The sequence below is a fragment of the Corapipo altera genome, unplaced genomic scaffold, assembly GCF_003945725.1.
Source record: "Corapipo altera isolate COAL_440 unplaced genomic scaffold, ASM394572v1 80, whole genome shotgun sequence".
In the NCBI taxonomy this organism is placed as follows: domain Eukaryota; kingdom Metazoa; phylum Chordata; class Aves; order Passeriformes; family Pipridae; genus Corapipo; species Corapipo altera.
The window spans coordinates 215,597-239,925 of record NW_020885025.1 but is presented as its reverse complement, the minus strand read 5'-3'; the positions used below and the strand labels follow the sequence as shown (position 1 = coordinate 239,925).

General features: G+C 51.0%; 1 protein-coding gene across 2 annotated transcripts in view; it reads right to left on the bottom strand.

Annotated features, from left to right (window-relative positions):
* PAX7 (paired box 7) overlaps positions 1 to 7,129 on the bottom strand; it is a 106,262-nt gene extending 99,133 nt beyond the window's left edge. The window contains exons 1-5 of one of the 2 annotated variants that reach the window (XM_027668068.1): positions 6,912 to 7,129; positions 6,535 to 6,767; positions 4,438 to 4,673; positions 3,677 to 3,803; positions 2,551 to 2,679 (exon numbers count right to left, since the gene is read on the bottom strand). In XM_027668068.1, coding sequence (XP_027523869.1) covers positions 2,551 to 2,679; positions 3,677 to 3,803; positions 4,438 to 4,673; positions 6,535 to 6,619 — 577 coding nt within the window. In that variant the 5' untranslated portion in view covers positions 6,620 to 6,767; positions 6,912 to 7,129. Of the gene's footprint in view, positions 1 to 2,550; positions 2,686 to 3,676; positions 3,807 to 4,437; positions 4,674 to 6,534; positions 6,798 to 6,911 lie in introns of those variants that run through there. The other variant, XM_027668067.1, reaches the window with a different exon arrangement.
* Between the last annotated feature and the right edge of the window lie 17,200 nt (positions 7,130 to 24,329).

Here is a 24,329-nt window from a genome sequence, read left to right as displayed (position 1 = left end):
ACAGCTATGATTTTAATTTTATTGTATAAAAATATTACTATTTTCGAGGGATAAGAAAAATATCCAGCGTGCACCCACCGCCTCGGAGTGTTTCACAAGTTGAATCATCAATTATCTTAATTGGGGCCATTAAAGCTTTCCCAGGCGTTAAAATACACATTGACGGCGGTCACTTTTTAGTTTTTAAGGGTTGGTTTTCAGCCGGACACGATCGCGCAACGCTCGGATGCGCCGAGTCCAACCCGCACCGGCGGTTGACTCTTCCCCCCTCCCAAAAAAAACCCCAAATCAGAGCCTTTGTGGGTGATTTCTCTGCAATCTACAAAGTCAGGGCGCGATTGCGGGGGAGGAAAACAAATTTTAAATTGCCGATAACTCAGGATTTCTCTCCGGGGATGCGAGCGGAGCCTGCGCGCCTGGAGGTACCGCGGCGCTCCGCGGGCTCCGGCAGCGGGAATTTGCCCAAATTAGCCTTCTTTCAGAAAGAAATGGGGGCTCGTGTTTTATTTGTCCGCGATAGTACCCATGAAGGAAGAAGAGAGCGTTTTGTTTTGCTTTTTGACACGCACTTCTGCGTGTTAATCATGAATAAAGACCCTCCAGCTCTTTCACTCATTCTTTTTAATTTTTTTTAAATTATTATTATTTTGGGGGTGGTGATGGGGAAAACGTACGGACAAGGGAAAAAATAAATCAACCTGCGGTTTGAAAATTATATATATATATTTTCAAGCGGTGAGGCGTGGTTAAAATAAATTTTAAACCCTAAAATCTTCTTTACCTCCCTTAATAAAATTAAAAACACCCCAAAGTGATAGGGGGGAGCTTTTCGCGGACACAATGGCCCCGATTTGCAAATGAGCATCGCCTCTTTCCAAATCACAAGCAACATTTTGCAACGTCCAACGGTTCTCCTTTTTCCAACAGACGGTCCTATAATATTACAAAACTATCTAACAGCAGGGAGTTTTGAATAATTTATCTCCCTTTCTTCCCTTCCTTGGCCCTTTGTCCAAACTTTTTCTCCTCCTTGCCGAATTTTGAATGAGAATAGACAAGCCCTCCCTCCCCCATCCCTTTACTCCATTTTTAAGGCAGCCTCGGGTTTTCCCTCCCTTTCCCCCCCTTTCTTTCTTTCTTTTTTTTTCCTTTTTCTTTCTTTTTTTTTTTTTTTTTCCTTCTACTGTTTGCTTTTGTGGTCAGGAATCTTTTACTTATAAAGCTTCAATAGACTTGAAGGTCTTTGTAAGTGAAGTTCATCTTCAAGGTTGGGAAAAAAAAAAAGGATCAGATCCTTAAAAAAAAATAAAACCCTTTTGTGCACCTTCATTTAAAACTCGCAGGAACGTTTGATGGTGACACGGAGAAGCTTTTTCTGCCCCGAATTCCCCCCACGTCAGTATTGCCCCACTCACTCGCATTGTCCCAAAACGGGGAAAACTTTCTCCCCAGTGAGAAACTTGGGGAGTGATTCCCTCCCTCTTCCCACCCCGGAACTGGGGAAAGGCTCCACGGGGAAAATCCCCCTCACTCCGCTCCCTCTTGGCCCGACAAGGTCCCGAATCCCCCAAAACTCCAACCGACTGAACCCCGGCAGGCTCAGCCCACCGTCATTTTGCACCAGTTTGGGAGAAAAATGGCAATTCCCAATTTCCCGCAGCACATCCCCAAGACTTCCAGACTTGCTGTTTTCCCCCCCAAAAAGCGCCGAGCTCTGTGACACAAGGAAATCATTTTCTGCCCACATCAACACAGCGGCTCCTCCCTCCCGTTACTTCAACGTCCTCGCCTTCATTGATAAATCTCATTTATTCTCCCTAAAAGTGCCACTTTCTCCCCCTTATTTTGGAAGGGGATTCATCACCCCCACTGAGTTTGCCAAAAATCAAATTCCAGCTCCCGCAGTGGCCGGCTCCGGCTGTTCCTCATCCCCAACCCCACATTTAGAGCACAGAAGCTTTGAAAAGTTTAATTTTTCCTCCCACGAGAGAAGAAAACACCGATCACGGGAGGTGATAACAGGGCCCCAGCACCAGCCCAGCCTCAAGCCTTCCATCAGAGCTGCCAGATTTATTTCTGCCGGTCTCCTTTCGGGGTGCAGAGCCCCCGTTCGCTCCCCCCCGGCCCCCCCGGCCCCGGTGGCTCCGCGGCTGCTCTAATTGATATTGATTGGCCAAATCGGTCAACTGTCAGCCCGAGTTTCAGGGGACCACTTAGAGAGCAGCAGAGAAATCTGTTTAACAAATTCATTTAGGAGTCAGAGATGCCTCTCCCCCCTCCCAGCCGCCTCCTCTCCCTCTTTCTGTCTAATTGATCCAGAGCAAACGCCAGCGACTCTTCTCCTGGGAAAGCCCCCGCGGCCCGAGGGCCGGGCACCCCCTGCCCCTGCCAGGGCCCTGCAGCTCTCCGTCTGCTCGCCCAGCGGTCAGTTTGGGAAAGAACAAACACCAGAGGCTCCGGAGCCATCCCGTCTTCCTCTCGGCAGGGAGGGATGTTCCCCCTCTCCCAAATGTCCCCTCCGCCCCCCCCGGGCAGCGCGGCCGCCTTTACCTTTGTCGCCCAGGATTCCGTCGATGCTGTGCTTGGCCTTCTTCTCCCCGTCCTCCTCCTTCTTGTCGCAGTCCTCCTCTTCCTCTTTCTTCCCGAATTTGATGCGTAGCACCCGGCTAATCGAACTCACTAAACCTCAGACAGTCAAAGACAAGAGGGCAAGTATAAGCTGCCTGGGCATGCCAGGGGGGAGCCGGCTGGGGAAGCCCGGCCGGGGCTGCAGGACGTGGGCAGGAGGCCTCGCTCGCCCCCGAGGGCGTCTGCACCCAGGGGAACGCTCCTGCCCGGGCCTCCGTGCCCCCCAAAACCCCCGAGGCCCCCGAGCTGCCCAGGTGGGCTCCCAAAGCTGGACCCGCTCGTCACCCTCCCCGAGGCCCCCGGCACGAGCAGCTCCCGGTTGTGCCAACGCCCCACGGGGCATCAGAGCCAGTGCTGCATCCCAGGGGGGCACCACAAGGATTGTCACTTGCTCTGGAACAGGGAAAAGACCCCCCCAACACCCAGCTTTCCCCCAGCTCCAAATGGGAACCCACAGCCTGGATTCAGACCTGGGGCCTGTCCTGCTTTGGGGTAAATGTGCCCTGCAGAGAAGGCTCAGCCCCCAGAACAGTGGGCACCTCGCAGCTGGGACCCAATGAACTCCCCACACCCTGAACACACCCTGCGGACCAAATCTTGGGGTGCAGGGTCTCTTTCCGCTGACAGCTGGAGGCTCTGGCTGCTGGAAATGTTGCTCTGCAGCCCCCACTAAGCAAAGTGCAGTGGGATAAGAGGGTTCCCCTTCACCCTCTTTGGGGGCTGCTTCTCCGAGTGCTCCCACTGCACTAGCACAGCCCTGCTCCCAGGGCAGCTGGAATAACCTGGGAAAGCTGTTTGGTTTGTGTTTGTTTTTGCAGCAGACCACAGAGAGACAAGAGTACACCCCCCCCCCCCCCCCCCCCCCGCGGGGGTTTTTTTTGCTGTGGTGTTTTTGGTGGGGGTGTCCCCCCCCCCCCCCCGCCCCCTTATCAAAGCAAAGGCCGAGAGGGTGTAAGAGCCCCTGGAAAATATTTTTGGTGGTGATAATGATTTCCCTCCATCTTCCTGCGGGTGTTGGGGTGCCCTTCTTGCCAAGCTGCCTTCTCACCTGAGGGCACAGTGCTCCGGTCGCAGTGCCCGTCCTTCAGGAGCCTGTCCCGGATCTCCCAGCTAAACATCCCGGGGTTTTCCCGTTTGTATTCCTCGATTTTCTTCTCCACGTCGGGAGTCGCGACCTGCTTTTGTGATCAAGGGACACCGGTGCGTGTCCGCGAGTGCAGAGAGAGGGGAGGGGAGAGAAAAGCGCTTTTAACTGAAAAGAAGAGCTGAGCAGCTCAGTTCAGTCCTCCTTGCCCGGGCTGATAGTTTTGGGGCTGAAAATGGGGACTTGGAGAGGGGAAAGGAGGAAAATAAAGCTAAGAAAAGGTCCCGCTCTCCCAAATATTGGCCACCCTAAAAGCAGAATCTCTGGGGGCCCAGGAGATCAGCCAGGGTGCGTTTATCTTGAGCAGGGGAAGGAGGCAGGGAGGAGGTGCAGGGGATGCTTTTTGGAGTGTTTATGCACACATGGTAATGTGTGCAAAACATCCCGACCCTTCTCCTCCCCTCACACTGGGGCCGAAGTAAACGCTTGAACGTGCACCACTTGTTGCACGTGAGGAAAAAAAATCACTTTAATTTATTCACAGCCTTCAACTTGCACCGTTTTCTACCCATCGGAGGCCGAAAAATGCAGCTTTACTAAAACCCTTTCCCCTCCTTCTCCCTTCCCCTGAAAAAACACTTGGAAAACTTGGACCCCCGAACACGAAACGTGAATTTCTTTAAGGTGAGGAGGGAGGTTTAGCTCTGCGTCCACATTGCACTCACCCTGGGCTTGCTGCCTCCGATGGCCCCGGGCCGGATGGAGCCCGTCTCCTGGTACCTACAGAGGATTTTGGAGACGCAGCCGTGGGAGACCCGCAGCTGGCGGGAGATGACGCAGGGCCGGATCCCGTGGTGAGCCATCTCCACGATTTTGTGCCGGATATGGTTGGGGAGCGGGCGGCCGTTGATAAAAACCCCTCCGAGCTGGTTCACCCTTCCCTGGCCCAGCGGGGTGGAAACTGCAAAGGAAGGAGGAAAAAACCCCAACCCAACAAAGAGGGGAAAAAAGTTAAAAGAGAGGAAAATCCAGCGAAACCGGGCGTGTCCCTCCCCGTGCCTTCAGCTTCTCTCCCGAGATTCGAATCGTTTAAAGAAGGGAGAAGCCCCTCGGCCGTGCCCCGGCCCCGGTTTTATCCCGGCATCACACGGGAGACTTTTCCCAGCGATAGTGGGAAAATAAAAATAACCCGCCCACCACCAGCCGCGACAGCCCCTGCGTTTTCTATCCGTTATATTTATATATATTTATATATATTTAGGGTTTCACACCTTTGTTTTAAATAATACCCGACGTTTTAAATAAAAAAAATATTTAAAAGCGCACAACAACCCCCCCTAAACTTCCCATTCCGCCCCCCAGAAAGCGCACTCCGATTCTTGCTTCAATTTGCGGAGCTCTCTCCTTTCAAACAAACTTTTGGAAATAATCTCTTAAACACCCTCGAGGGGCTGTTTTTTGTTGTTGTTGTTGTGCCTTTTTTTTTTTCTTTCTGTGGTTTTGGTGGGGGTTCATTCCGCGGTTCGGGGAGGTGTGGAGGGAACGCGGATTCCCCGCGGCCGCGCTGCTTCCCCGACACCTCGCCCGGCGCATCCCCGCCCGGAGCGGGGGGACCGGGGGCTCCTTAATCCCCCTCCCCAATTTATTTAATATCTCGCAATGTAGATCTTGTAGATTAATACGATTTCACAGGCTGGAAATTAAAAAAAGGGGGGGGGGAGAAAAGGAGGGGAAGAAGAACTCAGCTGGGTAATTTGTACAAGGCTGGAGGGGGTGAGGGACAGGGAAGGCGAGGGGGGTGATTTTTCTCTTTATACAAAGAAAAGTCGATTCCAGAAATTGCCTCGCGATTTAACAAGAATCATGCACCACTAATTCCGAGTCACTTGGCCAGCACTCCCTGGATATATCATTATCGACAGATAACACTCGAGTGGCCAATTTTACATTCAAGAGGTACTAAAACCGCCGGCCGCTCTCTCTTTTCATTATTCCCAGTCATGTTGTGCAAATATTGTTGTAATCCTTTGATCCTTTCCCTTGCCGTCTGTTTTACTTCATTTGCTACAGAAAAGCACTTCACCAAATCCCCCCAGCTTGTATGTTTTGCAGCCTGCGTGGTTTTCCACAGGTTTGAGTTTCGCCACTTGATCACGGTCAGGATGAAATTTTCCTGTTTAATAAATGCGGGGAGAAGGGTCCCGCTCGAAATTCGCCTCTTTTTTTCTTTCTTTTTTTTTTTTTTTTTGGAATGCGTGTGCCTGGAAATAATAACTCCCGTCTCACAAAGGGAAGGCAGATGATGGGGAAAGATGCGCTGCGAGGTGGGGATGACACTTAGTGAGGTGACAGCTACGAATTCCCCCCCCTTTCCCCTCGCCAGCCCCGGCCAAGGACATCTCGGCTTCCCGCTGCCGCAGGATCCCCCCGGCTAAAGGTTTCTATTCTTATTTTCCCCCGGAAAAGTTGAAAACGAGCGATTTGGTTGTTCCCCCCCATCTTTACGTGGAGCTGAAATTGTCGGGACATTTGCGGGTTAAAAAACCTCAACCACCTAAATAACCCCAAAGCACGTGAAGCTGCCCCAAAAATCCTGCGGGACGCCTGGGAACACTTTAAATACAGGGAGAGCCAAGGTAAAGCCCGGCAATTCGCGGGGCCGGAGCAGCTCCAGCGGGAGCGGTGAGAAGTTGGATGCTCAGGTCGGGAACCCCCCCCGGTGCGAAGTTCAGCCGCATCCCCCCCTCCCGAAGCATCCGAGCCCGACCCGCCCCGCTTATTCCAAAGTGTGGAGGGGTGGAGAGGCACATTCCCAAACCTACCTTCCAGAGGGAAGCCGGTGCGAGGGTAGTTTTGCCCCGGAGCCGGGCGCATCATCCGCGGCACCGTCCCGGGCAGCGCTGCCATGGCGGGGGGGATCGGGGCGGCCGAGAGGGTCCGGTCCGAACCGGGGTGGGGGGGCACCCCTTGGCCCCGGGAGAGCCGAAAGAGCCTGGGAGGGGCTGCGGGGCTGCCTCTCCTCGCAGCCGAAGCGCTTCGATCTTCCAGCCCGCGGCTGCAAAACAAGGGAGAAATCTTTGCTCCGAGGGGGGAAAAAAAAATCAGAGCGACAAAAAAGAATAACAAAAAAAAAAAAATCAACAGATGATGATGATAATAATAATAAAAGAGGGGTGGGGAAAAGGGGGGATTCACCCACCAGAAATTCCTCTTAAAGTTTCAGGGCTATGTCACAACCGGCCTGAGCGGGCGCTCCGGAGGAATGTAACCCGGAGTGCCGGGAAGAGCAGACACATCCAAAGTTGCCTCGGTGCTGGGCTGGGCTTAGGGCCGGGGGGGGCGGGGGGAGCCGAGTCCCCCCGCAGTTTGTTATTGCGCTTTTTTTTTTTCCTGAAGTGGTTGTGCCGCTCGAGGGATGAGGGAGCCGGGGTGGAGTGGGAGGAGGAGAAGCGGGTGTTGGATGGGGAGGGGGGCTGGAAGTTGGTAGCGCGGGGAAGTTGGGGCGGTGGGAAGGACGAGCGGGCTCTGATAGGCTCCAGCTCCTTTCTTTTATCCACGGCCGGGAAGGGGGTTCCGCGCCGGGGCCGAGGGACCAATAAGAGCAGCGGCAGGCAGAGCCCTGGGCTCGCTCCTCGGGTTTTTTAGGATATTATTATTCATTACTAGGCTTGGCTTCCTTCTGATGGGAAGCTGGGGTCCCCCTTCCCCGGATGGAAAAGATATTGGGGTGAGAAACGACGAGGAAAAGTTTGGGAAAGGTTTTTGTGTGTTTTGTGGCTAAGCCGAGCGTCCCTGCGGGTTTCAGGGAGGGGGATGATCTCGACTCGGACTGGGGAATTGCAGCGTGGATTTAAAGGAAAAAAAAAAGATTGAGAAATTAAAACCAAAGTTAATTACAATAAATAATAAAGTTTAAATAAAGGAAAATACAGATAAAATTAAATTAAAATAAAAATTTGTAATAAATAAAAGCCAAACGCCAAATAAAATTAAATACTAATTTCGCACTTTCGGGTAGATAGATAGATAAATAAATAAATAAAATACCCCCCTCAGATGCCCACCCGAGCCCGGCGCTCACTGCCTTGCATCCCACTCCCCCAGGAGTGGCTTGGATCCACTTTTCCTCCTCTTCCCATCCCTTTCCGGGGGGTGGTTCGTCCTTCCCGGCTCTCAGCATCCCCCCGAACCCCTCTGTTGTTTGGGGCCGGGTTCGGGTGCAGCCGAGCGACCGCGGTACCTCCTTTCCCCAGCCCAGGTAACTCTCTGCTCCCCTCCCTCATTAACATCACATCCTTAATTACGAGCCGGGCTGGGAGCGGCTCAGCCGGTGCCGTTTTTGGGGGGCTGTAGTTTCGGGGGTGGGTGCGGAGCTCCCCGCGGTTCTCCCGCACCGCCCGCCCGCTGACCCGGGACGGGCTGAACAAATAACTAATGTTTTCCCCCCAAAATAGGAGCGGGGCAAGAATCCTCCTCGCAGCGGGACGTGACGCCAGGGCTCACGAACCCTTTTGTTCGCAGCTGTAAAAGGACTTGCCGTGCAAACCGCTGGAAACTTCTCTTCTCCCTCCCTTAAAAGCCTCCCCGGGAGGGGCGGGAGCAGCCGGCGACACTTCTGGCCCGGCTGGACCCCAAATGCGGTCCCTAAACCTCCTCCCTGTCCCCCCGAGGGCATCGCCGCCCTCAGCCCCCCCTTCTCCTGTCCTGCCTTTTGCTTTGAAATGAAAGCCCTGCCCGGACCCCTCCCCGGTCCGGCCACATCTTCATCGCTCATCCTCTTCCTCTCCCCCCGCTCGAGGCAGCCAAGTTCAGCCTAAACCCCCGCCCGCCTTGGTTTGCTCACGTTTTCACGCCTCAAATTTAACCAAATCCACCCCCCCCCCCCAAACCCCCCCCCCCCCAAAAAAAAAAAACCAAAAAAAACCCAACAACCCACGGGACAGGGAGGAAAAACGTGATATTAAAATTCTTTCCAAGGTGTCAAGTTGCTCCCAAAATCTCAGCCCGGCTCAGCCCCGACTTTGGGGCTCCAGCAAACGAAAATAAAGTCTCTCTCCTTCCCTCCGCCCCAAAAACACCAATTCCCGAAGTTTTAGGCAAAAAAACAACGGGCAGAGCGGAGCGGGACCAGCCTGGAGCCCCTCGCAGCCCCGTCCCCGCCGCATTCCTGCAGCAGTAATTCAATTATTTGCCTTTCATTTGCTTGGATGGGGGGGGGGAAGAGCCTGGGAATAAAGTTGAAAATTAAATGTTTCTGCTCTCCCGGCACCGGGGGAAGATTAAACTCGAGGAGCCGAGCCCGGAGTCCTGCCTTCCCCGCCGCTCTAGGGTTACCTCGCCGGCAGAAAAATCTCTCACATCAAACACGGCATTTGTTTTCCCTCGCCCCCCTCCCTTTCTCCTGGAATTGGGGTAAGATTTGGCACTTTCAGGCAAAAAAAAATCGCGTTCTCCTCCAACACTTGCTGCCGGCTCCGGGCAGCCACTGAGCAAAGAGCTCCATTAATGATTATTATTTAATGTATTTTCATTTAGGGGATGCGGTGCCGTGCGGCCTCAGCCCCTAAATTTGTGTGGGGACGGAAAAGGGGAAAGGGGGTGACAGGGGCCTGTCACAGCCGGGGGAGGGGGGACACTCCTGCTGGAAAGCAATTTCACAAATCATTTTTCTAACAATTAAGGAGTGTGCGGGGGTGAAATGGCGATTTCACGAGCGGGGCCGGAGGCCGGGGTGTTACCTGCGCGCCTGGCCGAGAACAGGGAACCCCTTCGGGAATTTTGGGAAATTTTTCAATATTTCCCCCTTTTTTTGCCCAGTTCTCTGCTTCATTGCCCACGTTCACAAAAGAGAGACCCCTTCTTTTCTCTCCTGGGAGCAGCGAGCAATAGATTAAAACAAGTATCAATCAGGAAAGGAGCAAGTAACTGCTTAAAGGAGCAGGGGCAGAATTCCTGCCGCTTCCCCCTTTCCCTGCGCATCTCCATGGTTTCCTAAGGTATGTTTCTGGTTGATAAATACCGTATATCGCTATTCCCTTCGGAGAAAACGGCTTGTAAATCACCGCCGAGAGCCAACTCACGAGCAGAAGGGAGCGGGGCTGGGTTTATTTGTATTTTTTTTAGGAACATCTCTGGTCCCCACCGTCCATCCCCCGCATCCTTGGCGGGAGGAAGGGGCTTTTCAAGTCGGATGTGCCCTTGGAGGGGGCGAACGCCACCAGACTGGGGGGAAAAGGTGTTGTATATCCCATTTTCGACTTGAAAAAATGCTCCCAGGTTAACTAAACCTGCCCTGAAAATCGCCGGGGCACGAGCGCAGCGAGCAGCCCCGATCGGCAATTTTATTAATTCAGATTCTCCGCAAAAAAAGTCCTTTTTGTTTTGTTTTGGTTTTTTTGGGGGGAGATGCCATCCCATTTCTGGAGCGATGCGGGTCTAGAAATGAGAAATCTCCTTAGGAGATAAATCAGATGTGTCTCATCTGGTCAACTAAAACCTCAAGTGTTTGATCACGATTTTCACCACAAGTAGGATGCGAAAAAAAAGAAAAAAAAAAACCAAACTGCCTGGGGATGAATTATTTAATGAAAAGTTGCTACCTTTGCAATTACTAGAAGATTACTAATGTGGGAAGGTTTTCCATTTGAGATCCCGGAGTAATAAGCATTATTTTTTTAAGCGATTATCCAATAAATCTCTCTTTAAAGGGCGATAAATCCACCTTGAAAACCGGGGATTTAAAAAAAATATTTCTGCGGGACTTCCGCATTTTTTAAAATGACCACTGAAAAAAAATCGGGAAAGGAAGAGTAGCACATTCAGCCTGGAGTGTTTGTTGTTCCAGAAAACCCAGAAAGGAGAGAAGGAATATTTGCAGCCAAGGGAAAAGGGGATGTTTAGTTAAAAAGGTGGCTGAGAGCTGGAAAAGCGGCTCCTGGTCCGGGATCAGGGAATTCAAGTCCACAGATCCTCAACATAACCCCAAAATTTAATTTTGCTTATTTGCATTAAAGTCCAGAAGCTGCCAAACGAAGCAGATGAAATGTAGGTGCAGATTTTTGCTGCCTGGTGCCTCTCCAGCCCCTTAGATCATCCCTGTCCTGCCGGGGCAGAAGTGTCCTCCCATGTCCCAGCAGATCCCAAGTGTCCCCAGGTCCCCGAGGTCCTTGGCCAAGGCAGCTCCTCCAGGGGAGCTCCAGGCAAGGAATGACCTGGATCCACCCCTAAGAACCTCTATCGGTTGCGGGTGGGATGGGAGAAGCCAGGATGGGGAAGGGAAGGGAATTTTAAGCTCCAAGGCACGACCCTCAGGTTCATGTTGGTCCCTAATTCTCCTCCTTCCTTAATGGAATAAGGCTCTGCTCGTTCACCAGGGATGTTCTGAACTCTGGTGCTGAAGAAGGACAAAAGTTCTGTACGCTCGGACCACAGAGTTCTGGAAGCCCTAAATCACAGAGGAAACAGTTTCCACTTCCAAGACTGTTTATGAAGGAAAAAAAATCTCTTTTTTTTAATGCTCCTGCAGTCTCAGTCCCAACCCTACGGCTTTCCAAGGAGCTGCGTTATCCACACTGGGAATTCCTGCATCTAACAGGGATTCGGTGGGGTTTTTTTTTCCCCCCAGGAAAGGCAAAACCCAAACCAAAGGATAAAACTAACCCCACTTCCCGTCAGGACACGGAACAAAAAGCAGAGTGTCACCAGCCCCACCGGGCTTTGCTCCCCACTAGGTCAGGCTTAATTTGCCCAGGGTGCAGCATTAATAGGATGTAAGCTGGGCCCTCCAACAATTACCTTATCAAAGCATAACATCTATGGAATGAGCAAAGTATTTTCATTAAACAAATCAAAATAATAAGGCTGGCAGTGGCCTTGTTCATTCTTTGAACCTCTAAGTGGCTTTGGAGATATTCAACAGTACTGCACCAAACTTCTATTCCACTGGTAGTCCCTGCTAAGTTTTTCTAAAGAAGATTAACTGCTCCTTGCTAAAAGGCTCAGCTCGACTTTTGTCAGGGTGCACAGACTAATTGGGTTTTCCCTGCATACAACGGGATTCCTGTACTCCCGCTTCCCATTTCATGTGGCTTTTCAGGACAGAGAGAACAAGTTCCCCTTGGTTTGTTCAGTGTTCTGTGTCAGAAATAACACTCTGAAACAGGACCTGACCACGCAGGGAGAACCACCACGCTGAGAGGCACTTTTTTTTGGGGGAAAGGGGAATTTTCCAAACTTGCACCTTCCCGGAGCTCAGCAAATCATGTATTTCAGGGCAACAGGCTGTAGCAGAAGGTGCTGAAGGGACAGAACCGGTCCCAGGGGGAAAACATTGAAGATGTGCACCCTCATGAAGAGGAAGTAGGACAGTCTGGGAGCAAGGGGATTCCGATTTTAGGGTGCCTTTCTCCTTGAGACACCCAGCCCCAGGCACGGCGAGATGGATTCACAAAAGCAGAGCACCTGCCCCGAAATAATTCAAGCTGCCTCCACACTGGACATGCCCCAAATCCCTCGTTATGTGGCTCATAACTCACCTGCTCCCGCATTAGTCCCACTCCAGCACTAAGGGCCGGGACGTTTCTCGGCCCCATAAAGACATCACTCACAGTGGGGAGGGGAGACACCACAGCCGGGGCCTCTGTCCAACAGCTCCTCTCCCTGCTCCCACACTGCCGGGGTTTTCTGGGAGCCGAAGCCACTGCAGGAACAGCCCTTCATGGAGGACACCCAGCTCGATAAAGCCCCTGGAGAGGCAGGAAAACGGGAGCACAGGGCTGGGAAGGGCTCGGCTCTGGAAAGAGCCGACACAGAGACATCAGTGCAGGAGTGAGAAGTCCTGGAAGAAGTGGAGAGCATGGAAAAGGGAGAACACAAAGGGACTGGGTTGGTCTTTGCTCAAGTGTGAGGAATCAGATGGAACCAAGCTGCATATTTGTCTGGGTGAATTAGAAGCACAATCCTCTCCTTCCCAGAGGGAGCAGTTGCTTCATATTTATACATTTAGTCTTACAGGTGTAAAATAGCTTCCCTTTATGCTTATATAATAATTTTTTTCATTTGAATTTCAAGGCTTTATTCCCTCCTTTGGATTCAAGTCTCCTACCTGAGCCTGACTCCTCATATTGCCATTAATTCCTTCATCACAGAAATGAATTCCATTTAATTCTCTATAGCAGTTGTTAAGGGAGATCAAAAAGGGCATTTGCAAAGGTTTCTTCCCCTTCTCTCTTCTGGTTTCCAGCTCACCTGTGTCTCGAGAAGCCTTGACTTCAAAGCCATGGCACTCCTCACCCTCACTGTAGAGGGGAAAGGATGGGCAGAAGGAAACCTTCCCCACCCTGCACTCATAGCTGGGGAACTTCCCCCTAAATGTAATTAGAAAGGTTAATTACTGAGAGCAGCTGCACCACAGTTTACCTGCTTCACCAGGTGAGTTAAACTGGGTCAGACCTGGCCCCAGTTAAGTAGGAAAGCTGGGACAGCAGCAGGACCCGGGACTTCCACAAGGAAGGGGATGAAGGGAAGAATAAAAAAAGCTATTCCAGGGAAAACTTCCCCAACGCCCCCGGTTTTGGGAGCAGCAGCCCTGCTCCCCAGGGCTCTGGGCCAGCAGAGCATCTCAGCCCACACTGGGGGCAACAAACCACACGAGGCTCCCTGGCTGGGTCAGATCCCTCCCTTTCCCGTGGAAAACGGCTTTTCTCAAGAGAAGGGGAATTTCTACACAGATAACAGTTCAGTGAATAAAGAAGGAAGCTCAGTACTGTGTTTTTTCACATTATTTATGGCACATAAGGTGAATGGTGCCCCAAAATCAGCACATATTTACCCCACACTGCATGAAAACACAGCAGGAACAACCCAATTGGCCAAAATATGGATAGAAATGGAGAAACATCAATTACACAAAACTCACATCTCAGCCTTCAAGAGGAGAAACATGTAAATTATATCGGGCTTGCTGCTCTAACCTCAATTCAGACTTGTGATTCAGAACCTTTTTATTTAAAAGCCATTCATTTCAAATTGTTCCTCTTCATTTAAAATTGTTTGGCACCTCAGTATAAAGCTGCTTTTTTCATTTTAACTCAGGCCTTTAGTTCTAGTCACGTTTAATCAGAATTGCTTTATGGCCAACTGCAACTGCACAAATGCATTGCTACAACAATAAAGAATAAGAGGGAAAAAAGGGAGAAATAAGGTACCTTATAAAGAAGTAAAGACCTCTTTATAATGATAGTACTGAGACTTAAAAATCCCACAACACACCTTAAATCTGGTCAACAAACCCCAGGATTATTCAGAGAAGCCCAACATAATAATGGCATTTTGCTTAAATAGTGGATGTCACAGAGCAAAGCACATTCCAAGGGCTGTAGGCCAGGATGGTGCCAGGCACGGGAGAGGGAATTTGGGGAACTGGGGACTTTTATGGAGCTGGAGCCCCCTGTGGATCCCATCCCGCAGGAGGGGCCACAGCAAACCTGGGCTGCATTAAATGTGATCACACCTGGAGCTGATTTTTCATTTAAAAGCTGATAAATTTGTAATTTTCCTGTTGTTTTTTTTTTTTTTCTTGGTGTCTGAACTCAAGAGGGAACTTCTCTAACAACTCTATTAAATAATTAAAAGAAGAGTTTCCTTGAAAAGCAATGGATTTTCCTTGTTGTTTTCCGTGGCTGAGCTGATGTTTGGTGCTCTCCCCTCACAGGGGTTCCTGGGCTGGGTGTTGGGAGGGAGCTCAGCTGCAGCAGTACCGGGTGGGAGGTGGTGGGTGAGGCGGGAGGGAGTGAAATGAGGTCTCTCCAGGTGGCTCTGGGGGTTGGAGGGTTCCTCTCTGCTCTGGGTGTGTGGGAGAGGCTCTTCCTGAGCATCGGCAACGCAGATAAACACAGGGATGTAGGAATGACTGAGTTCCCCGGGGACATTCCATGTATTTCAGCTCTATGTATTTTTATATTAATCTAAAAAAAATCCCTGTGTGAGCTGAAACAAGCTGGTTTTAAACCAGTGCAAATGCCCTTGTTAAACGTGATTTACCACTAAGGAGCCTGGTTTGCAGAACTCCATTGCAGTGGGAGGAGAGAAAGTCGTGTTTTTTTAAGGGACTCGACTTTATCCTTAAAATATCTGATTTAATTCTTAGTTTTGCTATAGATCTTTTTATTTAACTTGGATTGGACCTGTCAGGAAAAGCAGAGCAATATTTCTGTGATGTCTTTGCTGTCTCGTGCACAAGCTCAGTAGGACAAGGGGGATTTGCAGACCTTCCCAGGACTCTTCCCAAGTTTCCAAGGAGTTGCATCCCTACAATCTCCCTGGTATGATGTGTATGAGCTTCTCCATCTCTTCCTGAAAGCCTGGTTAAATTTTGGATGCTTCCAGTGCTGCGCAAGAGAGAAACAACCCTAGAGGAAGAAAAGGTTAAACCCCACGGCACAAGCCTCCAGTTCCCCTCTTTCATTCCCACCAGGTAGCTGCTAAATACTCCAAGAGGAAAAAGGTCAGGAGGTGGGATGGGGCTGCCACAATAGGGAGGAAAATGTTTTATGAGCCGCTAAGTGAAGGGCTCCCACCCCCTGCCCAGGGGAACCCTGCACCCCACCACGCCTGGCAGTGCGGGGCTGTTCCTTGGAGGTGACACCTGAGCTGCCAGGTATTTGATCTGGAGTGGGGAAAAAAGCTCCAATACTGGTTGGGTTTATACAGGGTTAGTGCTAGGCTGGGTTTGTGGCTTTAATGCTAATTCTGTGTCAGTTTAGGGCAATGCAAAGCCATTATTTTGGGGGATATTGGATGGAAAGAGCAGCTCTCTCCACTTTGGAGCTGTGCTGGGTTGTATTCACGGTGCATGTGGAGCCTGAAAACTGTGTCTCTGTCTCCATCCTTGCCCAGAATGCTTGGATGAGGGATTATTTTCTTCCTGTGCTTCTCTAAGATGCTTTCTCTGAGTGCTATTGTAAGCCCTTCCTAAATTTGTGATGAAGCTGTTTGCTTTTCTAATGTGAGGCTCAGTGGTGTTTTGTCTTCCTTTTAAAACTCAGGTTTTGAGCCATTTTTGCCTCATCCTATAATAGTGATTACACCAATTCACTGGGAGACAAAACATTAAAGGAGGGGGGAAAAATCCTGGCCTAAGAAATGCATATTTTTTTTGTCTGGAGGACATAAGTCTACAGAAACACAGAAAGAAATTTGCACGCGGCTCATCCTCGTAGGGCTTAATCTCAGGCAATAATCGCTGCTGCTTGGGCTGGAGGAGAATAATTAACCAGATATTAAAATTGCAGTGGGCTGTCCCTGGGATCTAATGGGAATCTCAGGTGAGCAAAAACTCAGCTGAGTTCTGGGGGAGAGGAGCTTTCCCTGGAGGAGTTTTCTCCATCTGTGGCTGCCCCATCCCTGGAAGTGTCCAAGGCCATCTTGGACAGGGCTTGGAGCAACCTGGGATAGTGAGAGGAGTCCCTGCCCATGGCAGGGGGTGGAACAAGATGATCTTTCAGGTCCCAAACCATTCTGTGATGATTCCATGATCGTTCCTAATGGACCATCCAGGATGTGGAACTGGAGAGTGGTGGAGGGGTGTAAATTCTGCAGCTGCCAAGTCCATAGGAGAAATCCATAGGATAAACCCTCTCAATCCACCTGGAGTCCATGGAGCTCAGTGGTTTGTGTGCAGCCAAGCCTGGACACGAGTTCTGGGTGCTCGTGATGCTTCTCCACCACAGCACAGTGAAGATGTTCTTGACTGAGTGGAGTCTGGTCCTGAGATGTCAACCATGGATGAAGTCCATGAGATCCTTCTCAGGCTCTCTCAAGCCTGAAGAAGTGTTTGGAAACAGCAAAAGAGGGAACATGCTATAATATTTGACATTAAGGAAGCGAAGTATTGGTGTTGGCTCAGAAGACCCCCCTGGTGCACAGCTTGGGGGGCTTGTTTTAATTTGGTGCTGAATTTTAAACATAATTTCTTGTAGTTGAGACCAGCTCAGGGACCTAAGATGAAAGAAAATCCAGTCACTAATGCACCATAAATAAGGGGCAAAAATCCACTGCAAACCCAGCAAATAAATCAGGAGGTGGTTTTGTTCCCAAGTGTCAATTCTAATTTCCTGAATTTTCATTCGAAAGGAGGGTAGAGGTTTTTTTCTTCCCTCTTAATTCCTCTTCATAATCAATTGTTTTGCTTTAATATTTGGCATAAGTGATAAACTCTTGAAAGTAGGTAATTTAATTGTTGTGCTTTCAATATTCTCCATTTGAAGAGTGGCCTGTTCTGGCCCCATTGAACCCACAGATGTGTCCATCCTTCAACTGGGAGAAGGGTTGTGCCCATGTCCCAGAGGGGATGGTGACAGGAATATCTGACTCCTTGGGCAGCAGAGGTGCAGGATCAGGTCCCCACAACACAAACACAGGAGAAGATTTTGGTCTGAGTTATTTCGGCCCCAATCCAGAGTAACCCACTGCCTCCAGCACCGTCCCTCGGGTTGGACGGACGCCCGGAGTAATGGAAAGCAGGGATGGGGGCCACCCCTCCCCTGAAAACACAGATTTAACTTTCACAACTGACTTCTCAGCATTAGGAAAAACAAATTAACAAGCCTCCAAAAGGATTTATTCTCCTGGAATGGAAAAATTGCAGATTGTTTTCCCTCTTTGTCCATTAAAACTAAAATCTCTCTGTTGTCGAGACACATTTTTTTGGGGGCTTGGATTTTTTTGAAGCCATTGCCTGTACAATTTTTGAAGTCCATGGTTATATTACCTTGGATGATGCAGTATCTGTAAAAGAAGGGTCTTTTGCTGTACCGTGGTGACTGTTTGCCATTGATAGGAGATGGAGCAGCATGGAAAATAACCTGCGCAGGGCCAGGGAGAGGAGGGGAACTACAGAGTCTGCTCAGCATAGAAAACCAGCCTTTCCCTTATCCTAATCCATAGTCCCATTCCCTGTCATCACTGCAGCTCTTCTGGGGAGCAGCAGAACCATCAGCCCAGACTGCAGAGGCCCAGACAGGAGATGAGCCCCTCGCCCATCGGCCGGAGCAGCGATGAGAGCGACTGCAAAGTGCTGGGAAATCAAGTTCCAAAGAGTGGAAATTCCAGGAGGAGGGGGGTTTGGGATCTGGAAAGAATGAAAATCAGCCTTGTGCTTGGTCCTGCTCTGCTCCTGGGGAGTTGAAAGCCTCAGGTTGCCCAAAGGTCTTTTATTTTCCCCTCTACAAAGACTTGAACCTTCGGTGGCTCTGAAGGGTCAGGTCTTGGTAACGACCCCTCGATGAAAGGGAGGAAGGAGTTGTGACCCAAAACCACATCACAGCCCAGTGGGATTTTGGGCTGACCTTTCTGGGCCGTGCCAACACAGAAAGCCCCCAGCACCTTCCTACATTATCCTGGCTGTGGGTTAAGCCCGGCAGAGCTGAAACCGCAGCACAGCCTTGAGCTGAGCCTTCTAAAACTTGTTCATCTGAAGCTCTTCACAAGGGCATGCAGTGATAGGACAAGGGGGAATGGCTTTAAGGTGAAAGAGTGTGAATTTAGGTTGGATATTGGGAAGGAATTCCTGCCTGTGAGGGTGGGGAAACCCTGGCACAGGGTGCCCAGAGAAGCTGTGGCTGCCTCATCCTGGAAGTGTCCAAGGCCAGGTTGGACGGGGCTTGGAGCAACCTGGGATAGTGAGAGGTGTCCCTGCCCATGGCAGAGAGTGAGACTGGATAGTCTTTAAAGTCCGTTCCAACCCAAACCATTCCATTTCTACGATGGACTCCTGAGATCTGGTGACCTCTCCTGGACACACGTGCCCAGAGCCCTCCTGGACCAGCCCAGCATGTTCTGCTGCCAGCCCTGCTCAGCTGTGGTGCCTCCAGGGTGTCCTATGAAGCTCAAGAGGATTTAAGCTGGCTCAAAGCAGTTTTAACCAACAGTGGAGGGAGCCTGCTGAGAGCAGTTGGGTATTTTGTGGCTGCAGGGCGTGAAGAAGGGATCTGCTGGGAGAAGGTCACGGAGGCAGACCAGGATAGTCAGCTGCTCCCTGTAAATACATTTTTTTCCAAGTTTTCATACCTAGAAAGTAGGATTGCTTTGTTATCAGTTGTCTTGGCTCTTTTGCAGGCAGAAGCTGACTTAGTTCCAGCATTTCATCTACTTCTCTTCCCAAGATCAGGCTTGGAAATCAGTGCAGGAAAACACCTGAAGCACAGGCTCAACTGACCCCACCTCCCTGGAAAGATGGTTTCCTGCATGGCACAAGACCTAGTGGGTCAAAGAACAACATCTAGCAAAAAAAATAACAATCTGGACGTACATTTATCACATTGTCATCCCAAAAATATCCCTGGATAGAGCTGATTCCAGCCTGGGAGTTACTGGGATGCCCCTTTCCCCCATGGCAGTTGTTGCCAGCAAAGCCAAAAGACATGGTTAGAATGGATTCATGGAGAATTCATGGATAGAAGATAAATTGCTAATAAAAAACTCAGGGGGTCGCCTTGGGAATGGGAAGGGGAGTTTTTCCTGCCTTCAGTGCCTTTGCCCCACGTTGTCCCCACACTTGCTCCCGGTGTTAAATCCCAGGTGTTTCTGACAGGGGGGTGATTAAACTCAGTTACAAAAATCTCTCCTTCCCAAAACCTTCTGTTGGTGGTTCAAGGTCTCTCCTGTGCCACAGATAGGGCATCGTGGTGGGCAGCAGGCTCGGGGTGGGCAGACAGGACCTGTGTTGGGGAGAGGGGGGAGGACTGGTAGTTCCCCTCTTGGAGCTGGACTTTGGGCTCCTGAGCATCCCATCCCCCTGATATCCCTGGGAAGAGGGGCAGTGGGATAAGCCATCTGGGGCCTGGGATGGAATTTAGTGGTGCCTTCCACCCACTGCCTCTTGTGCCAACTCAACCACCTTCAAGGGCACCCATCAAACTCCTCAGTGCAGGTTTGCAGCCCCTGCATGTTTGATCATCATCGTCTCACCTCCCTCAGCCGTGTCCTGGGCTGTGTCCAAAGCAGGGTGGGCAGTAGGGGGTGGGGGATTCTGCCCCTCTACCTCACTCTCCTGAGACCCCACCTGGAATACTTTGCAGAGTTCTGGTGCCCCCCAACAGAAGAAGGACATGGAACTGCTGGAGCAAGTCTGGAGGAGGCCACGAAGTTGCTGAGGGAACTGGAGCACATCCCCTGTGGAGACAGGATGGGAGAGCTGGGGCTGCTGAGCTGGAGAAGAAAAGGGTGTGTGGAGGCCTCACAGCACCTTCCAGGGTCTGAAGGGGCTGCAGGGAAGCTGGCGAGGGGCTGTTCATCAGGAACTGTAGTGACAGGACAAGGGGAATGAGTTCAAACTGAAAGAGGGGAAACTTGAGAAGAAATTATTCCTTGTGAGGGTGGAGAGGCCCCTGGAGTCGATCTGCTCCTCGGTTCCTCGTGTCCGCGGGGTTCTTTGGGAAGGAGTGGAGTGGGAGCATCGCGAGGCTGCTCCTCCCGGCTCCGTGTCTCCATCAGCAGATTCCTGCTGCCACCCCGTGGCTTCGGCCGGGAAGGTTCGGGAAGCGACGTCCTGCTTTCCTCCTTCATCCCTCCATCACTTTGCCTCCCAGCCATCCTCCTCCTCCCGGGCAGGACCTGGGGCCGTCCTGGCCCCACCACCGGAGCTCCGGTCTGTGGCTCTGCCTTCCCGGCTGCGAGGGGTCTGCGGCGGTGAACGAGAAGATATCTGGGAGAAACTGGGATGAACTGAGTTCTTGGCATCTTTGGAGCAGGTTTGACGGGTGTGAATTGGGTTTAGAGCTGAGGGTCCCATATGAACCAGCTCCTTCAAGGCTTACTCTTGTTCTTTTTGCTCCAGGTGATCCCTAAAGTCTGGAAAACTTGGGGGAGAAAAAAAGAGAGGGTTAAAAAAAAGAGAGGGTGAAAAAAGAGATGGGTAAAAAAAAGAGATGGGTAAAAAAAATAAGCTGATATTTTATACTTTTTTTTTCCTGAAAGTTTGGTGTGATTTGAAGACTTCCTTCTGTCCAGTCTGCTTGAGCTTTTCCTTCTGCCCCTAGCTTGTCAGCCTCCTCCATTTGCAGTTTGGGAACCTTTCCATGTATTTAACAGACTGTTTGGGGTGGCAACGGGGTCAGCTGACCCTAGATGGGTTTGGGGGAAAAGGAATTCAGGCTGACTATCCATGGAACTGGGATTCAGCTGCTTTTCAGTTGGGACATTGTAATAAAGATGTGTGAATAACCTGGTGACACATTTCTCTTCCTCTCCCATGGATTTTAGGGATTTGGTTTGGGTCCATTCCTGTCCCATGGCATTTTTTTGGGTGCTGGAGCTCATGTTGACTCCTGGATGTCCTTTAAAAGCAGGTGATCATGTATTTTGCTAAATTACATATTGAATTTGACAGAAGAAAACCCTCAGTTCTTTTTATTTTGCTTCACAGTTTAACGCAACAACTTAAATCAGGTGGTACAGGACAGGGAATGGGAACACCAGGACCTTCCCTGGTCTTGATGCCTCTCTCAGAACCTTCCCAAACCACCTGTAGGGCTCTGGGGTGCCATGGTAGGGGCTGCTCCCCCTTCCCTCAGCCTGGAGAGCCGGATGAGCTGCTGGGCTCACGTGCCATGGGAAGTCCCTCATTTTCTGCCCTGGGCTCCTCCAGGGAGAGAAGCTGTTCTTTGACAAGCTCCTTAATGAGCCACAAAGTTGGGTCATAACTGGTGCTGTGCCTCCCCTTGTCACCAAGAGACTCCAGGGGGTGTGAAAAATCCAACCAGCACAATGAGTGTTCAGAGGAGCCCATGTTAATTTTAGAGAATGAAAAGAGGAATTTCTTTTTCCCCCCCTGTTGATAATGATTTTTCAATACCCTCAGGAAAGGAAGAGAAAGGGGGCTCTCTGGAAAAGGCTTTTAAAACGTGTCCCTGCAAAGTGCTGCTGGCTCAGAGGGAAGCACTTGGATCCTGGGCTGGAGGAACAGGCTCCTGTGTGGGATGGGCAGAGCTCAGCCTGTTCCTGCTCCGTGTCAGGGCAGTGCAGGGCAGACAAGGGCAGAGCATTCACCCCTTTCTCAGCCCTTGGCAGCCCTTGGCTGGGACAAGTGACACAGGACTTGGCTTGGGGTCAAGGTCACCAGTTCCCTGCAGACCCTGCAGTTGGTGAAGTGTCTGCTGGGATTCCTGGTTTGACCCCACTGACTTTAAACTTCTTTCTTTTCCCCCTCCAATGGAATTCTTTTGAAGTACAAGGTGTGCTTTCCCTGCAGCCAGGACTTTGTTGGCAAATCAAAAGCTCCTGGAAGTTTGTTTTGGTTTAGGAGGGAATGTTTGTGACTCTCAGAGGGAGGCCCTGGTACAGGGTGCCCAGAGAAGCTGTGGCTGTCCCATCCCTGGAAGTGTCCAAGGCCATCTTGGATGGGGCTTGAAGAAACCTGGGCTAGTGGAAGGTGTCCCTGCCCATGGCAGGGGCTGGAACAAGATGATCTTTCAGGTCCCTTCCAACACAAACCATTCTGTGATGATTCCATGATCGTTCCTGATGGACCATCCAGGATGTGGAACTGGAGAGTGGTGGAGGGGTTTCTGTGGGTGTAAACTCTGCAGCTGCCAAGTCCATAGGAGAAATCCATAAGATAAACCCTCTCAATCCACCTGGAGTCCATGGAGCTCAGTGGTTTGTGTGCAGCCAAGCCTGGACACGAGTTCTGGGTGCTCGTGATGCTCCTCCACCACAGCACAGTGAAGATGCTCTTGACTGAGTGGAGTCTGGTCCTGAGATGTCAACCATGGATGAAGTCCATGAGATCCTTCTCAGGCTCTCTCAAGCCTGAAGAAGTGTTTGGAAACAGCAACACCTGCAGGGGGTGGAGGGAGTTGGTCTTCAAGGTCCCTTCCAACCCAAACGATTCCATGATTCTCCCAGAGCATTTGATTGCAGGATGTGATGGTGAGGGAAGCTTCTTGAGGATGTCTGAAATGCTCTCAGTGACCCTGAGTTTGGTGAAAGTCCTGACAGGGGGGGTCTCAGGCAAAGGGTTTGATATTGGATGTGTGAGTGACATCTGCCAGACTCCCCTGCAGTGCCAGCTGTCTTGCAGACCTGGAGGGTGCTGGTCTGGCAATGTCAGAGCTTCAGAGCCTCCTTCCTGGAGCACAGAGCTCCTGGCTTTGATGGCTTAAACGGCACTGAAGTCCTCAGTCCTTTCAGCAGCCTTGTTTGGGGGACCTGGACAGGAGCTGAGGGACCTCAACTCTTCCCAGACGCTGTGTGGGTAATGAAACCTCGACACCAGGGCTGGATTGGGCTCTGCAGTTGCTGAGTGTGGCTGTGGCCTCTGGCAGGAGCTCCAAGCAGAGTCTGAGCATCCAGTGTCCAAGGGACCTCCAGCACAGCAGGGAACTGAGGCTGGGAAGGACTTGCTGGACATGTCACCCTCTGCAAAGTGAAGAACTGGGCATCCTCACACCTATTTTTCCCCCTTGGCTTTGTTTCTCCTGGCACAGGCAGCTCTGGGAAGGGTTGAAGTGCTGCAGGTTGGTTGTGACCCTGCTCTGTCAGGGGGTCACTTGGAAAATCAGCCCCAGCTCTTGCTCAGGACCTTTGTGGATGCAGAAGGACACAAAGTGTGGTGTGTGACCAAGCTTTTATTATCTTTAATCCCAATCCCCTCCTTAAACCACCCCAGTCAAGTTGTTTTGGGAGCTCGTGCCTCCTTTGGCAGCTGAAACGTTCAAAGCTGTGTTTGCACAACCGGAACAGCAGAAATAACAGTGAGAGCCGCGCACCGGATTTTTCTCAAAGGCATTGGAGTCCAAAAAAATCCGTATTCACCCATCTGATGCCTCTGTGCTGAGAGCTCTGGAGCAGAGGGAACAGCCCTGCAGTGCCTGGGAGCTGCAGGCCCTGCCAGGCTGCTGAGGGTGATGCTCAGCTGGAGCAGGGTTGTCTCATTGCGTTTCTCGGTTCTTGGCTCGCCCTGCCCTGGGCAAGTTGTCAACCCTCTCTAACACTTCAAGGTCGTGTTTTCTCCATCTCCAGAGCTGTGGAGGTGCTGGGAGCACGTCCTGCCTGCCCTTGGGTTCCCCTGGGTCAGGTTTGGGTCAAGGTGAAGGGTTGACCTTTGCGGATGCGTGGTTGACCTCCAGCAGTGAGCGGGATCGCCGAGTCCGGGCAAGTCCAGAAGCCAAGAGGGGAAATGTTGCTGGATTACCTTTGGACTCTGTGTGTATGGGACTGGCTGGGTGTGTATCTCGTGCTCCCAGGATGGAATGCGCTGGAGAACCTCTCTCCTCTGGCCCAGCAGAGATCAACAGTGCTGCAATGAAGGATCAACGTGCAGGAGACACCAAACCCGAGGACTGAAAGGTTCCTGCACAAATACACTGGGCTTTTGTGCTGGTTTAAAAGTTAACCAGCAGGGTAAACCAACCCAACTCAAAAGAGAGATTACAAATCAGAATAACAATTTAATAAAATAATACAATAAGTACGACCACACGGACAAGCAACCGGCCCTAACCCACAAAGCCCAAATGTACAACCCAGCACCCCAGGGCACAAACAAAATGGTGCTCCCTGGCCCCCCCCCCGAGTCCAAAGCAAAGGGAGAGGGGAAAAACCTGCTGGTGGGAGAGCT